Source organism: Puntigrus tetrazona, unplaced genomic scaffold (genome assembly GCF_018831695.1).
Source record: "Puntigrus tetrazona isolate hp1 unplaced genomic scaffold, ASM1883169v1 S000000472, whole genome shotgun sequence".
Taxonomy (NCBI): Eukaryota; Metazoa; Chordata; class Actinopteri; order Cypriniformes; family Cyprinidae; genus Puntigrus; species Puntigrus tetrazona.
The window spans coordinates 549,787-567,500 of NW_025048114.1; the positions used below are offsets into that span (position 1 = coordinate 549,787).

At 35.5% G+C, this 17,714-nt stretch overlaps 1 protein-coding gene across 1 annotated transcript in view; it reads right to left on the reverse strand.

Moving 5' to 3' along the window:
- Positions 1-17,714, reverse strand: part of LOC122334047 (E3 ubiquitin-protein ligase RNF123) — a 95,728-nt gene that overhangs the window by 63,416 nt on the left and 14,598 nt on the right. The window contains 10 exon segments of the mRNA XM_043231948.1: positions 1,291-1,375; positions 1,921-2,008; positions 2,671-2,758; positions 4,909-4,983; positions 5,074-5,251; positions 6,282-6,389; positions 6,486-6,569; positions 11,473-11,618; positions 12,848-13,040; positions 13,951-14,051. Coding sequence (XP_043087883.1) covers positions 1,291-1,375; positions 1,921-2,008; positions 2,671-2,758; positions 4,909-4,983; positions 5,074-5,251; positions 6,282-6,389; positions 6,486-6,569; positions 11,473-11,618; positions 12,848-13,040; positions 13,951-14,051 — 1,146 coding nt within the window.

The following is a 17,714-nucleotide window of genomic DNA, read 5'->3' on the forward strand; positions in this document are numbered from 1 at the left end:
AGTGTACTGCTTTAAAGTAAATTGATAAGGGGAAACATCTCTAGTTGACGCAACAGAGGGTTTGACGGTATCTTAAAAAGTATCGATCTGAAGCTGCTGAAAGAAATAACGGACGGGTGAGTAGTCTCGTCTTCACCAGGACTGTGTGTGCGCACGAAAGCGCCAAGTTCGACTTTAATGAGTTAGAAGCAAGGACTTTTTTACAGAGGCACAGAAGAGCGGCGTGATGTCAGAACCGCTCTAGTAAAACAGCATCTGTACTCAGTGTTGTACATTATTGATCATGACTTCCTAATAACGTCAGTGGGGATGATTCCAGGGTCAGGAACAAAGGACAAACTTGATTTGATGTCAAATGGATGCTCGATCGGTTTTGCATGCATGGTAAGTAATTTGTGGAAATGGTATTCAGGGAATGTTTTTCTGTAACAGAAACATTACAAATAGAACATTCCATAACCAGAGAGAAATGACATTATTTGGAGCCCTAGTCCACAACAGGACTAAATAATGTCAATACAATTACATAATCGTGTAATGTCAATATTACAACAGCGTTGACGGCATTCATCAAGCTCAATCTTTCAATTCTGCTTCCAGCATGGGGAAAATGTATCTATTAATTTATTTATGGAATTATAATTAAATTTTATAATTTATTAAGTATATCATTTATGGAAATTGTATTTATTCTAAAAGTTTAAATTAATGTTATTTATTTTATTTGTTTTTTTAAGTGTTTAAGTCTTTTAAAAATGTTTAAAAGTTAAAATAATTAGCATGTTTATGAACAATTAAATAAAAAAATGTTTTAAAATTAAATTTGGTTGCAAAATGGCAAACCTCAAATAAAATGTAACTCTAAACTGGACAAACAAGGTTTTTGGTTGCTAAATGTAAAAAAAAATGGTCAACAATCTAGCAAACTTTTAAATTAATTGTAATAATGTTTATGAGGTGGTTGTCCTGATAAATGACCCTTGCGTGTGTGTGCTTTGACTGCTTAATGTAATTATAAATTATGTCTAGTGTATTCTGGGTTTGGATTAGCAAAGCATTTGGAGACAGCAATAATATATACTATAATATCAATAATCCAATTACATTAGAATCTATTAAGATCTTTACCTGGAATTATTTAATCTTCAGAAAACATTTAACATTGCAAAATGATATAACAAATATAAATTCAACGGAAAACAGAAAGTAAAGAAAAAAGTTTTCCAAAAAATGAGAAAAGTTTGAAGACGAGCTGAAAATAACGTTGGGGAAGACAGTGCAGTCACTCACTTTGCAGGCTGGGCAGGTTTGCGTCCTCCGGTTTGGTCTTCAGCAGATGAGGCAGACGTGTGTACCTGTAGCCAAAGCCACAACCCTGTTGACAGGAGGAATGAAATATAAAACCAGGCTGCAAGGCTGTGTGAGTGACAGCCACATTCAGATCTGGGCTTTTTAACCATTAGAACTTAACCTAGATGTTCAGTTCAGTCAGAAATAAACTGATTGTAAAAAGCAACCACCACTAACCGAAGACTACATTAACCCGAGGTTAAAATAATAAAGTGTGAACATTATTTTTCATAAATTAAAACAACAGTAACCCTTAAAATGATCAAAAACAGGCGCATAATCATATTATTATGGATGAATGAACTCAATAATGTGTTCTCTAAGGGAAAAACGCTTTTTTTTGGCACTGAGAGCAGAATAAATGTTAAACAACTAAATGGGAGTAGCTGGTTTGTCAGGCCCATTTCATAAATGTTAAATGAAAACAGCGGAGATATGCTGCATAATGGCCCTGATATAATGCACCTATTCCGAGCTGGAATCTAATGGCGTAATGGGGAGAGAGAAAAAGAAACGAGTGGAAAGGGTGGAGAAGGGATTGTGTGAGTCAGTAAAAGAAAGGCAGCGTACCCTCCAAAGACGGACCAGGATCCAGTTGGTTTGTGCCCAAGGTCTCTGTTCATATGGAGCCAGTAAGTTCCTCATCATAGCCATCCGCCTGGGAGATATTATATCAGAAATAATTACACACACACAAAAGAATAAAGCAAGACAAAAATAAAAACCCTGAAACAATGCACTAAAAGATTAAAATATCGAAAGCAACCATATTGCTGGTTTTATGGAACTTCATGAACGAGGGTGCAGAGGTTTTTCAAAACGGCATGATCTTTTAAGTTACTAAATGACTTTAATGAGTATTATAACAGAAAACTAAATCTAAACCCCAAAAAGCTAAACTTAACCAAAACAAAACGAAAAGGCAAATTGAAAGACAAACTGAGTAATAAATGTGAAAAATATGAAAAGCCTTAAAAACGAAACAATCGAAAACATAAAAAAAAGAACATTTAAAAAATAAAATATAAAACAAAGCAAAAAACTGAGAAAAAACGATGACCATGAAGAGTAAAGCAAAAATAAACCATCAAAACATGACAAAAGTCATCAAAAATAATACAAAAAAGTATGGTAAAGTAGCAGAAACAAAACACATCCATCAGAAACAAAAGAAATCAAAAGCATAAAACGGCTGTACCCTCGCCATGTATTAATAAAGCATTTTAAAAGAGTATGATTGAGATGAAAACAAGTAGCGCGGTAGCAAAAAACATTAATTAATCACCGCATTTTAATGCAAAGACAGGCTTAAGCTCTTACTGTTCTTCTGGGATCCTCTCGACGGCACGCAGGGATTGTGGGTAGCACACGTAACTGGCTAAAGCCTGCATCAGTGAATCTTTGATATCTGTGGATGAAAATAAAGTAGAAAAGAGACATTGTTTGATGTTTTCGTGATTCAATTAATACATGAAATCCTCGGTCTGCATGTCCTGGTTTGCTCTCACGGAAATAAAGTGGGCTGCAAACAATCATACACAGCTTCTTTAAAACGGCTTCTTTCTTGCATTAGCATGTATGATTGTTTTATTCATTAGCATTCACCGCCAATGAAACAAAAAACTTCAACGATTTTCTAACACCTCAACCTATGGTCTCGATCGAAACAAAGAGGCAAAAAATATATATAATATAATAAACACTTTTAATTGCCAACAAACGAAAAGCTACTCTGATATATAAAAACTTGTTGAAATGTAGAAGCAATCGATATTGAAAACAGACTGTGCAACAACTGTTGTTAAAAATGATGTATTCGGTAAAACAAGATACATATGCAAATAAAGTCTAAACACATCAGCATAACGGAGTGCGAACATAATGAAAAGCCTGCTTGTGAAATGAAATTTAAACAAATGGGTCGTGTCTAATAACATCTGTTCATTTGCATAGCACATCGCTCATGATTCAGTCGAGGGTGTTTCATAGCCCTAACCTTAAACGGGATTAAGAAAATACTACGGCTACAACTCATCACGCAAATGACTTCCGTGTTGCCTGAGAGCTGGGAGAGGAAGCTTTTAATTATACCTTTACGTGAGAAATGAAGCGAAGTGATGAACGGTACGGGCCAACGGCTACATGAGGTTAAAGAACTCCCATTAAAACAGCCAACCAATTGATTATTCTGCGTATTTTGGTATATTTGAGAGTCTTTGCCTTCAGGTAATGGGAACGGAATACTCTGGATGGATGGGAAATAGAATCAGATTAGATTTATGGACGGATGGATGGATGACTAGACGGACGGATAGATGGATGGATGGGAAACTGATTGAGATCAGATTTATCGACAGATGGACAGATGGATGGATGGAAAGTAGACTCTTGTAATTACGGAAGAATGGACAGATGGATGAAAAATAAAATGAGATCAGATTGATTGACAGATGGAAAATAAAGTGTGTGGATGGAAGGATGGAAAATAGTTTGAGATCAGATGGATGAATGGATGGACGGATGGATGGATGGACGGACAGATAATAGATTGAAATCAGATTTATGGATTGATGATGGATGGGAAATAAAGTGAGTGGATGGATGGATGGATGGATGGATGGATGGATGGAAAATAAAGGGAGTAGACAGATGGGAAATAGATTGAGATTAGATTTATAGATTTATTTATTTATTTGAGATAAGATTAAAAACAGATGGATGGATGAACAGATGGATAGATGGAGATTCATTAGATTTATGGAGATTAGATTTATAGATTTATTTATTTATTTGAGATAAGATTAAAAACAGATGGATGGATGAACAGATGGATAGATGGATGGGAAATAAAGTGAGTAAATGGATGAATGGGAAATAGATTTGAGATAAGATTAAAGATGGATGGATGGATGAACAGATGGACAGAGGAATGGAAAATAAAGTAAGTAGATGGATGGATGGATGGAAAAATGGAAAATAAAGGGAGTAGACGGATGGGAAATAGATTGAGATTAGATTTATGAACAGATGGATGGAAAATAAAATGAGTAAATGGATGGATGGGTAATAGATTTGAGATAAGATTATGGACAGATGGATGGATGGATGGATGGATGGATGGATGGATGGATGGATGGATGGATGGATGGATGGATGGATGGATGGAAAATAAAGTGAGTAGATGGATAAATGGATAGATGGATGGGAAATAGATTGAGATAAGATGTATGGAGAGATGAATGGATAGACAGATTGGAAATAGATTTGAGATGATGGATGGAATATAAAGTGAGTAGACGGATGGATGGGACTGATCAATGGATATAATAGATATGTTTATGAGATAACTGTATTAGCGCACACACCAGCGGATGATGTCGCCTGTTCATCAGCTGTAAAAAAAATTCTGAAAACGATTTCAACGCTATTGTTTCTCTGAGCCTTTGTCGTTAAAGTCATGGTGTAGAAGCTGCTACTCTTTCACATACAAAACCATTTTTGGTGCTTGGTTTGAATGCGTCCTTATTCTAATCAACCGAAGGGCTGCAGTGTTCTTACCGGTGCCGACGATGCGTGGATCGGCGAAGTGTTTGGCGAGAATAGCTGCGAGCTGAGTGAGTGTGTCCTCGTAACCTGAGAGAGAGCAACATCACACAACAGCATGAGTGTGACGCGCACTACTGCTCCGGACCAGACTAAACATCAGAGGAGTGACCTCCAGACCTGGGAGCTCCTCCATGCAGTTGGAGGGGCTGAAGTAGTTCTTGAGGGCGCTGTAGCTGTTCATGGCCACGTTGAGGTAGAATTCGGGCATGAATGCGAACAGGGAGCCCGTGCTGTCCGCGTGCTCGATGGTGCAGATACACACCCGCAGGAGCCAGTACACATCCAGCATCTTCTCCTGCGTCAAACGGGACACACACATGCTTCCATCTCAACTTTTATGGAGAACGCAGAAATCGCTTTAGATGTTAGTTTTACACCAACCCTCTGAATCTTGCTTCTGTATATTTATTTACAGATGACTACACTATGACTGGATAACCTCTATATAAGCTGTATTCTAAATAGTTATTAACCATTTCTATAAAAAAAATATTAGCATTCATTAAAAACCATTATTTAATTTAGTGTAAATACAAAAATAAATAAGACCACTTTAAAGCTGCTAATAATTATTATTATTATTTCTACACTGAAAACCAATTAATTGCTATTGTTGTAATCATCATTATTATTATTTAATTGCAATTTATTAACAATTTAAAAACACTATTCGTTATTATTTTATATTTCTGGAAACAAAGAAAATTATTTGTGCAGCCTAATCAAGCCATCAGTAAACAAATAAGTATAAATATCTTTTTAAATAAGTATTCATATTTTATACTTCTATAAAATCATGGTCAAAAATACATTTTATAATATTTCTGATATAATAATTTCTGAACGTCAATAAATAAATATCATATAACCCTTTTAAAAGTGATTAATTTAGTTTAAACACATCACACACACACAAACATATATATATATAGTTTTACATTTCAGAAATTTATCCATCTTAGTAAATAAAATAACTAAATTTTTGGATTCTGAATGAATTTTATTGATTTACATTTCCGACATTTCTGCAGCTTAATGAACGGTTATCATACAACCCCCTTTAAAGTTGCAGAGAGTTCTGTGATGAATGCATTGACATTTACTGCGAGTTTACATACTACTTCCTGTTCCTAAATGCCCTTCTGAAAAGCCATTTTGAGGCTGAATTTAAATGTCTGGAGTTTATGGGGCGCGTCGCAAAACGCACACCACACACTGAGCTCGTCAGCGTAAAACTGTATCCCTAGCTGCAGATACAAAAAGGACACTGCTTGAAATTAGCGAGACAGTTGGTTCGCCCTATGTTTTTGGCCCTTCGATGGTACCTTGGAGTAGATGGTGGCATTGATCCAGGCCAACCTACGACTCAGGTGGTTCAGTTTTTCAGCAAACACTTTTTGGCTCTTTTGCAGCTCTTCTAAAATATCCGCCCTCTGACGAACAAAAAAAAGAATATAAACATTAATGTGTTCTTAATTAAGTCTTTATGACTATAATAGCAACGTAACACTGTAATGCGGCGGTCTCACTCTGCTCGGGCATCGGGCGATCTTCTCCTCCGTGTCCTTCAGGGCGACGGCGTACTCGTGAACATCATCCGATACAACCACCATCTGCAGAAAGGACCAAGACGCCATCAGATTCGGTGTGTTTCACCGAGAGCATGTACAGAAAATTGCCTCCAACATAATCGCTAGGCATCCTGCTGGAGTTCAAAATAGCCACCAATTTTGGAAGTAAGGGAACATTATCACCGCAGTAACCTTGTACTGTGAGCAGAGACATGGTTTCAGTACTGGAGAGGACACAAGCTCTCCTGCTACAGCCGAAACGCCAGAAACATACGAAATGCTATGCAATTAAGTATACGCAAACATATATGGAAATCCTATGCCCCATTTCGGTTTTAATATTTATTGTGGCTGAAATGATCTCCTGTACTGAAGGGGGCAGTAGAGTTCCCTTCTAAGTTTCATTTTGAACGTTTAATGTCTCACTTTTGCAGCTGACATGCGTTTACATAAAACGCGTTTACATCGGTGCTCGTTAGCGCCCCTTGTGGTAATCGTGTTTCTGGAGGTTTGTAGCTAGAATCATATTTATATATACTATTGTAGTATTTATTCATGTTTTGAATTTGCTTTTATATTTTAAATGTTTATTTTTATGTTAGCAAATTTAGTATCGTATTAGTATTAAAGACTCCTATCTCTGCAAGCAAGCAAACAATAAATAAATATCACCTCTTTAAAAAGAAAGGCTCGTGCTCATTAGCACCCCTTGTGGCAATCACAAAATGCACATATCTGTATTGGATTATGACCTGCGCTGTTTTTCTTCTAGCTCGTATAGCTAAAAGCATGTGCATTCATTTATTCGTTTGGTGCCATTTTAGAAATATTTATATATTATTGTTATTGACACTTTACATTTTATGCAACTGTGATTTATTTTTTACGTTTTAGTTTTAGCAAATTAAGTACTTAACCTTCATTACAATAATAATTTTTATTTGTCTAGGTTGCATTTCTTTTCGGTTTTCATTTAACTTTTAGTTTTCCAATTAAAATGGTAGTTTAGTTTTCAATAGTTTCAGTTAGTTCTATTTTATTCTTCGTTAATTTAGTCACGCCGTGCCAGATTATTTAATTTAAGCACGAAGCCTGGCAGAACAACAGCGCTCCGTGTGGCAATGCTGAGAATGCAACGCGTATTCGTGTTTCGCTTTAAATGCGACTCATTTTATGCCTTCGTCATTTATTTTTTACATTTTGCTTTTAGCAACTTAAGTACTTAACCTTCATTAAAATAATTTTTATTTGATTGTCCAGGTTGCATTTCCTTTTCAGTTTTCATTTCGCACTCTGGATGAAGACGAGAAATCAGTGTGCAGCTCATTTCCATTTCAGAAACGGCTTTGGGCTGTTCCCAAAATACGAGTATTGGATTATATTGAGATTACGGTCATGCAGTTCTCTCAAATTCAGAGGAAATATAAAAAAAGCGTTAGAGCTTGGTGAAACGACGAGATGCGCCGGTGACACTTCACACTGTGGCTGAATTCTTCCGCATATCGATAATAAAGACAGGTCTCCTGATGCCACCGTGCCAATTAACAAAGCCTTTACGAAGTCCATGCAAGTCAAATCAGACGGTTTTGCTTGACGGACGACCTCATCAGGATCCAGCAGCGCCGGAGAGAAATCACAGCGTGAACTGAGCCGCTTTCAATTCCCTTCCAAAGCCTCGGTACGTCATCGAAGGATAACTTCAATATCAAAACCCACTTCCTCTTACCGCGCCATCCATTTCACTTTTAATTGAATTTGACTTGTAGGGCACTTTCAGCGAATGGCTGTTGTTCTAAAAGTAAAACAAAGAAACAAAGCGTCTCACCGGTGAAGAGATTCGGATCAGCAGTGGCGCTGAAAAACTCCCCGGAGGAAGGAAACCTTGGGATTAATTACTTCTGAAAACCGAAGTGCAAAGCGAGGCAGAATTTTCTTCTTGCTGCCGCAGTCTAGCATTTAAAGATTTTGGCTGGTGACCAAAAGGTTGTGGGTTCAAATCCCACAAGAGGCGAGAATGATACTTGACCTGAGGTTACTCCGGGGAGGCTGACTGAGCAAATCGCTTTGGATGAGGAATATTCGCTAAACGACTAATTAACAGGGTCAAGAAGAAGGAGCGCTCGGACAAGGACCAGATGAGAATAAATCTTGGCTTTGATGAAGACATAAACTGTTGTTACTCGCCAGTTCACTGGTAGCATTTTTAGGAACCGAAATATTACGCTTTATTATTTCGTAGAAATAAACGTCAGCCCCTCGCTGTTGTGTGTGAGATTTTAATTATTTATGTGTGAATTAAAGCATGGATTAAAACTGCAACCGTCAGTCAAGCAATGAAACAATGTGTTGCAATTCACTCGTGTGGAAATTAGGTCTAAAAAATGACCTAGGAGTCGTTTTATTTCTACAGATCTGCACGTGGCAATATATAGGTATACATTAAATAGAAAATATATGCATATACTTTTTTTTTCTTATGCTTTGCTTTGTTTTCATGCTTTATTGTTTATGCTTTATTTTTTGTCTTGTTCTTTGTTCCACTTTTTGTTTCTTTTATGCAGTCCTATTTATTTATCTTTAGTTGGCTTGTTTTTTGTTCTTTTATTTTGCTTTTTATGTTTGCGTTTTTGTTCGCATTCTTTGTTTTTTCTTGTCGTTGTGTTTTTACTCGCTTTGTTCTGTTTGAGTCGTTCTTCTATTTATTAATCTTATTTATTGTTTGCTTGTTTGTTTTTATCACGTGTGCGTTATTCATGTATCTATGCATGTATGCATTTATTTATATTTTGTTTTTTATTGCTTTATATTTTTATGCTTTATGTTTGTCATTTTATAAATGATGTATTTATTTATTGGTATTATGGTTTATTCTTCATTAATTTAATGTGCATTGTTCTGCTCTCTTTAACAAATTATTCCTAAATCGTTATCAAAACTATTCGACTGTTTAGTGTCAAAAATATCCAATAAATTAGCTGTTTACCAACTAAAATACTCAATAAAGCATAACGTTTTTCTGACGTCATTGAATTTGTTTTGGGGATGTTTAAAGCTTATATGTTTAAGTGTAAACTAAAATGCTCATTAAAAGCACAAATCTGAGTCTTTGTGTGAATATATAACTGGTACGCTGAAAGAAAAATGGATGAATGGCACATTCTTCACTATTACATTGAGCTGAAACACTGTTTTCCTTTCTCAATGACACCGTTATCCTTTCCTCTAATAGATTATTTTCATCGTGCTGCACGCTGTAATACCATTAACACGGAGCCAAGGCGATGCACCGTTTCCATAGTTACCCAACACTTTCCTTTTGATGAATGACAGCTTGTTTGATAAATTACTCACGGCTCACATTCTGACGGTCCGTTCTCAGCCATTTCAATAATGCATTTGATTGGCTCCTCGCAATCGTTTTCTAAAACAAAGGTGCCATTAGGATCAATTAAAACCTCGTGAATAACACAAAGGACTCCAGATGACAGCGTTGAAAGAAAAGTTTGCCAATGAAGCGATTGAGACGTACCATCCCAAAAAAATATGATGGCGTAAAAGCGGCCCACATGATTCAAGCACTAGTCTTCAGCAACTATACTATAGGTTCACGTGAAAAAACCCCCACAATGTCGCCGTAACGTTGTGTATAACACACGGCTGCTTCCAATGACCGTCAATGGAGAAAGATGTTCTTCTGGAGAGGTCTAAACTAGAGAAAGCCATGACAGGACTGCAAAAGAAAGCCCGAAAGAAGACTAGATGTGCAGAGGAATGCGTCGATGAGAGGCAGAGAAAAAGCAGGAACCTCTTTACTACGGAGAGCAATCGCTCCCCGTGATTGAAATCCTCGTCTTCAAGAGTAAGGACACACACGAGGAGCTGCCGAGCGAAGCACTTTACCAAGAGCATGAATTATAGAAACTTCACACATTTCTTCTGTCTGACTCTTTTCTCCTCGCTGCTGAGAGCGAAACATTACGGTGGACGCTGGCGGGACGGAGTCCGTGTTTTACTCGCTGAAACTACGACAAACCGTGCCACGCCGGACGCTCTGAATCAAAGGACTCTATCCACGCAAGACAAAGTGAAGAATGAACAATGAATCGGAAATAAACATTTTGTTCATGTAATATATTTGTGTACTGTGTATATTTATTATGTATATATAAACACACATATTTATTAAATAATAAGAAATAATACATTTTGTTAAAATACGTGTCTGATAACTATTATACAGATCGATCTTGTTTTCGTGTTTCATGTTTTGACATAATATTAATGAACTATAGCAATTATAATGTAATATAAATAATAAAAATAAATAATATAGTTAATCAGTTAATCGATTAATTAACAAATAAAGCAATAATAATAATAATAATAATAATAATAATAATAATAATGTTATTTATAAATAATATTTAATAAATAATGATAAGAAATAATACATTTAGTTAAAATACTTGTTTGAGAACTATTATACAGATCAAACTTGTTTTTGTATCATCTTTTGACACAATATTAATGAACTATAGCAATTATAATGCAATATACATAATAAAAATATAAAAATATAATATAACAAATAATATAATTAATCAATTAATTGCTTAACAACTAAAGCAATAATAATAATAATAATAATAATAATAATAATGTTATTTTTATTTATTTATAATAAATAATAATAAGAAATAATACATTTTGTTAAATTTAAGCATTGGTTTTACTACTATCTCTGGCAATAAGCCATTAAAATGTAATTTTTCAATAAATGTAATAAACTTTATCGTTAAAATGATTTAGCATTAATAAACACCCTTTTATCTTTGATTAGAAGGTGAAAGATAGATTAAATCTTTTTGTGCGTTTCGCTCCAGTTGTGATAAATGTACTGCGCCCTAAAAGGCCCTGAGAGCTTGGACCCGTGTCCCGCCGGTACCTTGCCGAGCTGCTGGTGAACGCTCAGATTGTACATCATCACAACCCCGTCCAGAATCTCCAGCAGAGACTTCTCCGTGATTGGCTGGTCGGGCTCTTCGTACGGTCGCCCCAGCAACAGCCCATCGTTTCCATGGCTTCCCTCGACTGGAGACGGCAGAGGGGGAGAGGTTAAAACCACGTCACGTTCCCCCGGAGTTCACTTACAGAATCATTTTGGTTTCTTTTTCAGAGACGCTCATTGCTAAGCTGATTGTCTGAGAACATGTGTTTTGAAGTCACGCTGACTTTTAAAAAAAGATATCAAAACATCCTTAAAACAACACGTATTCGCTTCATTTATTAAGATGTTGTGCTGGAGATTTTATGTTCTCTAACTATATCTTGAATTGCATACATTTTATTTTACATTTCATTGAATATATTGCTTTGAAAACAAATCATAATACATTTGTATATCTATAGAGCACTTTTTACAATATAATTATTGCAAAAATATATTTATAAGAATATATATATATATATATATATATATATTATTCACAATTAATCTCATCCAAAATAAATGGTTTTTTTGTTTACATTATGTGTGTTTACTGTATATATTTACTATGTGTAAAAATGCACATAAATATTTACATTTATAATATATATATATATATATATATATATATATATATATATATATATATATATATACACTGTATAATATGATATTAAAGTTATATAAATATAAGCATATATAAATATAAGCACACACAATAATATATATATATATATATATATATATATATATATATATATATATATATATATATATATATATTTTTTTTTTTTTTTTTTTTTTTTTTTTTTAATGTTTAAAATAAAATTTGCTGGATACTGGATAAGAAAAACTAGTTTTAAGAATACCTACTCTCTGAAAACATCAAAATTTAGCTTCCAACTAATTTATTAGGATTTGTTTTAGTATTCTAGTATGACAAATCCAATAGTTTTAATACGACTGCATGGATATTTAGATATTTTACAAAAGGGCATTTGCAAACAATAAATATACTACATACTTGTCATAGCACATGTAATTACATAAATAGAAATAAACAAGAAGAAGAACAGTCTAAAAAGACAGTAAGTACTCAATTTTGCTTCAAATAATTTAACATTTGTTTTTTTACAAAAAAAAGCAACAATATTTAGCAAAAAACACAAATACTTAATTATTAAAATGAGTTTTCAGGTGAAATTTATATCTGGATATTTTAGCAGTACAAAAAACATTATGTACGTAACTATTAAAAACAGCGAAAGACACATCTGCATTGATTAGGATTACGATGTCTTTCTTTAAAGAGCAGGAAAGCGTCCGGACTCACTGTCTTCCTCGGTCCTCTGCTCCACGGCGAGGGTCCGGACCTTGACCTTCTCCGGCGGGGCGAGGGGTCGCCGGGGGGTCATGAGGCTGACGGCGGCGGTGCTCAGGAAGCGGTTGGCTCTGCCCAGCGTCGGGGAACTCAACCAGCTGGGACGGGCCAGAGCTCCACCCATAGCCACGGCTCCGGACGGCCTCTGCCCAAACACACACCAACATCCACCTTCACACACACACACCGCACCGGACCAGGGACACGGCTAACAGAGGCGAGCGAGGACGGGCCTTCATGGACAACCATATTCTCTTATAGCTTCTCTTTTTGTGAGCTAGAAAGTCCTTCTCGTCAGTTTTGAAGGGCTAGGACTCAAGATAAAACTAAATAAACTAACCATTGGTTTTTTTTTTACATATCACGTCCAGCTATGTATCTATTTTATTTTACATTACAAAATGTGTATGCGTGAATTATGAAATGTATATGCATGCTTTTTTTATATTTAATTCACCTTCACAAACAATACATAATATTTTTATGACCTATTTCATACGTACACTGCTCAACAGTTGTTGTTTTTAAGTTGTGAAATATACATAATTATAAAAAAATACATAACATTCAAAAGAATATGTAATATATTATATACTATAAATCATAATTTAAATAAAAAACATTTAACATTTATATATTTATTATATTTATTTATATATATTTATATATTTATTATATTTATAAGATCCCATTTATATATTACACGATATACGATATTACATAATGATCCTATTTAAGATTCTTATTATAATTACAAATAAAAATAGCATAAGCTAAGGCTAACCAACAGTAATGCCTCCAATATTTATCAATCAATGATTTTTCTGAATCATGTGACTCAGGAAAGATATTTAACACATATTCAAATAGAGAAGAGTTTATTTAAATTGTAGTAATGTTTAATAATATGACTGTATTTTCTGTATTTTGACGAATCAATGCAGCCTCACTGAAGCCGTTGAATTTATAGTAAACCCAAAAACACTCCTCGAACCTCTTTTTTCCCACAATTACATCTTAAAATGACGTTATACGACAAACACGTGACTGATGACCTGCGCAGCCCCGGTCTCCTCATCTTCATCCAGATCATCCATGGACGTGGCCTGGATCTCCGCCGGGTCGATGATGATGTTGGCCTTCGCAGCCAAGTCATCTAAAACGTAATAAACCAGTCAAACCATCAGCATCGACGTGCAAAACAACAGCACGCCGTGGAAAGAGTTTTCGGCTCAGATTTCAACACTCGATAAGTCATCTCAGAGGACGACAGGCTCACGGCTTTTTATGAACCCTTCAGTCTATTATTTATTAATGCACATTCGTCTTCTTCCGGACAGAAGAGCAATAAAAAAAAAAAAGTCGTCAGAGGGCTTGTAACGACTTCTTCGGGAGAGATATGAAGGGCTGGGTTTTCAAGGCTACCCGAGGCCCGCCGTCCAATAGAAGCGTGAACGTGAGAGAAATGGGGCGGTGAAAGCAGTTTGGGAGTAATTCACGGGACGAACAGAAAGAGAGAGAACAGGGTAGATCTCAGCCTTGAAAGTTGAGTGAGCGTTGTACAGCACATCGATCCGTGAGAGACCCTATACCCCGCCTGCTTATAGTAGAGCGCCACGATTGGACAGTTTTAAACAATTTCAGAGAGAAAAAAAAATAAGTCATTCGTAAAAGTGACCATATATAGGATATATATATATATATATATATATATATATATATATATAGGAATATAGGTTATAGAGGCTGTGTTTTTTTCCCATTTTTAAAACAAAAGAAAACTAATTCAATTATTTATGTTTTTATAAATATTGCATAATTTATCATTTTTTTATAGAATTTATCACTGAATGTCCACCACTTTAAACACGTAAATCATTTTTCACATGTCAATCTACACACAAATTATTGAAAAGCAATGGAGTTAACTAGATTTTGAATAATTTCTTTATAATTTGACATTTATTTTATCATCATTTCAGTGTTTTTACATAATTAATTAATTAGCATTAGTAGTATTATTGTTTTATAATTTTTTTTTCTCACATTTTACTATAAAAAAATACTATTATTTATTCAATTTATTTTAATCAATGAAATTTAACTTTAAAATGTTAACGTTTAAATCATTGTAATTTTATAGCATTCATATGTGTACATTATATTATGCTATTTTAAAATGAAATGTTATTTTATTTTACTTTATTCTATTCATTTGTATCGTCTCTTTTACTGCGCAGTCTAGTATTCTAGACCTAACTGTTGTATATCTCTATTTAACTTCCATGTGATAAACAAAAATCTTAAGTTTTGAAATAATGCTCATACACGTAACTTTCTTTCCCTCGGGCAAATGATCGTGCCGTTATCGAGATCACGAAACAATCAGATAAGCAAATCCAATCATTTATCGTACGACGTCTCCAACGGAAGCATAACTCAAGACCAAGCAGACGTTGAAGTCGGAGAGATACGGTTTCATTAATTTGGTGTCAGACTGATATAGCGTCTTCATTGCACCTGCGGGAATGACCTCTGGCCGTCTGTCAATCGACGTTGACGAATCCCAGACTCCGCAAACACCAAAAGCGTCACGTCTATAAATCCCACAGATATCGCGCCGCCAAAAACTGAGAACCGAAAGTGCACCAGCCAGTCACAGGCGACGCCATCAAGAGTCGCTCGAGCGCTTAGTCACGACTCTCCGTAAGCAACCTAGCAAGCGTGCCAAAGTCAGCTGGTGAGGGAAAACGAACTGGCCCGGGTCCGAGTGCAGCTGCCGCTCGAACGCTACGGGTAAAAATCTCAAGATCCGCCACGTACATGACCTTGATGAAGCCATTAGATGCGGTCGTCACGGAGGGAGGTTCAGGGAAAGAGCACCTCCGAAAGATGCTGGTTAGTGAAGGCCGGGGTTAAAAGTGTAGGGCTTTGGTGTAGGTCGATAAAAATAAAAAAACGTTGGAGAAATGTCAAATTGGCCGATGGGATTTTTTATTATTATTATGATCATCATTTTAAAGCTGACAGAAATTACTTTTAAACTTGACCTGAATCAATACCAGGCGATCGATAAACGCAATCGTTATGCGGCCAGGAGATGATGATGTTGATGAAAGTAAATGTCGATGGCGTTCTGCTTTTGGTTCACTTAAAAGTCACTGTAATAGACTGGGTTCTCCATGTGGCTACGTCGAATTTTAATTAAAATCCACTTTTTAGGTTTGTGTCAGGCAGCCTTAAAAGCGGTGCGTGAAATGCGACAACGATATAAACGGTTACGATATGCAACTTTTTTTCAATATATATGGTTTTTAAAAAAACAGTACATTTTATGCATCTTTTTCCAAAGACAGTCGCGCTATTTTATTAAGCTTTGGAGAAATGCGCGGCAATATTTTGCTCAGGAAAGAAGCCCAAATCATTTTAAACGTAATTTGAATATTGACAAAATTCAAGTACAAAACCGAATTTAGTTTTCTGAGTTATTTTAACAGCCCTAGTTTACGTGACGCCGTTTCAACTGAAAACGGAAAATGTTTCACGCATTTCGGCCGTTCGTTTACACGAAAACCGCACTTTGGGGGGACGCTAGAGTCAAACGTTTGAAATCGTGTTTCAAAGTTTAAAGCATTTGAAAGTGATACCGTTATCGTCACGAGCACGTGACCTGGTTTGAACAATACTGTGTTTTCGACCAGCTCTATGTAAAACTTTCCAAAAACCGCGAGGGATTCGTTTAAACAAGTGAAATATTGAAGAACATAATAATGCAAATAATAACAAATATGTCACAATGCCCGTATGCTTAGCAAAACGAATTCCGAAGTAAATCCGAATTTAAATTATATTGCTTAAAAGATTTTACGCCGACTTCTTCGCGCAGCCGAAACGCTGATTGACTGAAAGATTTCTAAAAAAGGTTTGCTCTGTGTCTTTTAACATAGCTTGGGACGCTCATTCATGCTCATGTTATGCTGAGACGGTTATTAAAGCGGATGGTCGGTTCGTGTGCTCTTCGTGCAAAAGCATTTATGTTCGAAAACTGTAATAAAATGACTATTTAACACACGATGCATTGTTTGATATCCAAAGGACAAGGATTATTGCGATTTATTGTATAATAGGCATGCTGCATTGATCTGTTTGTTAAATTTAGATTTAAAAATCAGTATCATTTCGTAAAAATTTTAATTAAACAATATCGAGAAGCCAACGTTTTTTTGGTTTTTGAACCCAGACCTAGTGTAAACGCACCCTAAAACCCCAAGTATACTCAGTTTTTGTACATTTGTACATATACGCAAGAGTTAACGTATCATGCGCAATGAACATTAAATCACCGTAACCGTGTACTTGTAGCTAAATGAATCTGACTAGCGCTATACGTCATAACGTAAAATAAAATGTGTTCACCAGTGATGTTATTTCATGCAGTTTAACCCAAACCTAGCTCTGTCAAACATTCAATCGTGATGAATCGCATTAACACCAAAAACCCATTCATAAGTTACGTAATTGCAGTTTGTCATTATGTAGTTACTGTTACACGTGTTACAGACCGAGTCTGTTACACAGCTGCTTACACTTAAGTGCAATCTGGATACAAGTAGCTTATGCCTGTGTGATATTCTGCAGTTTCAATGCAATTAGAAAGGTATTACATGTATTTAAGCTGTGTTCTGATGAGTTAAATCAAACTAAAGTGCACCTAGATGATGTGTACGGTGTAGATAGACAGGAAGTACAACCTTGATACACTTTAAGTAGTTATGCCCGTTTAATATACTGTAATTATAATGTAACTGTAGCAGCCCAT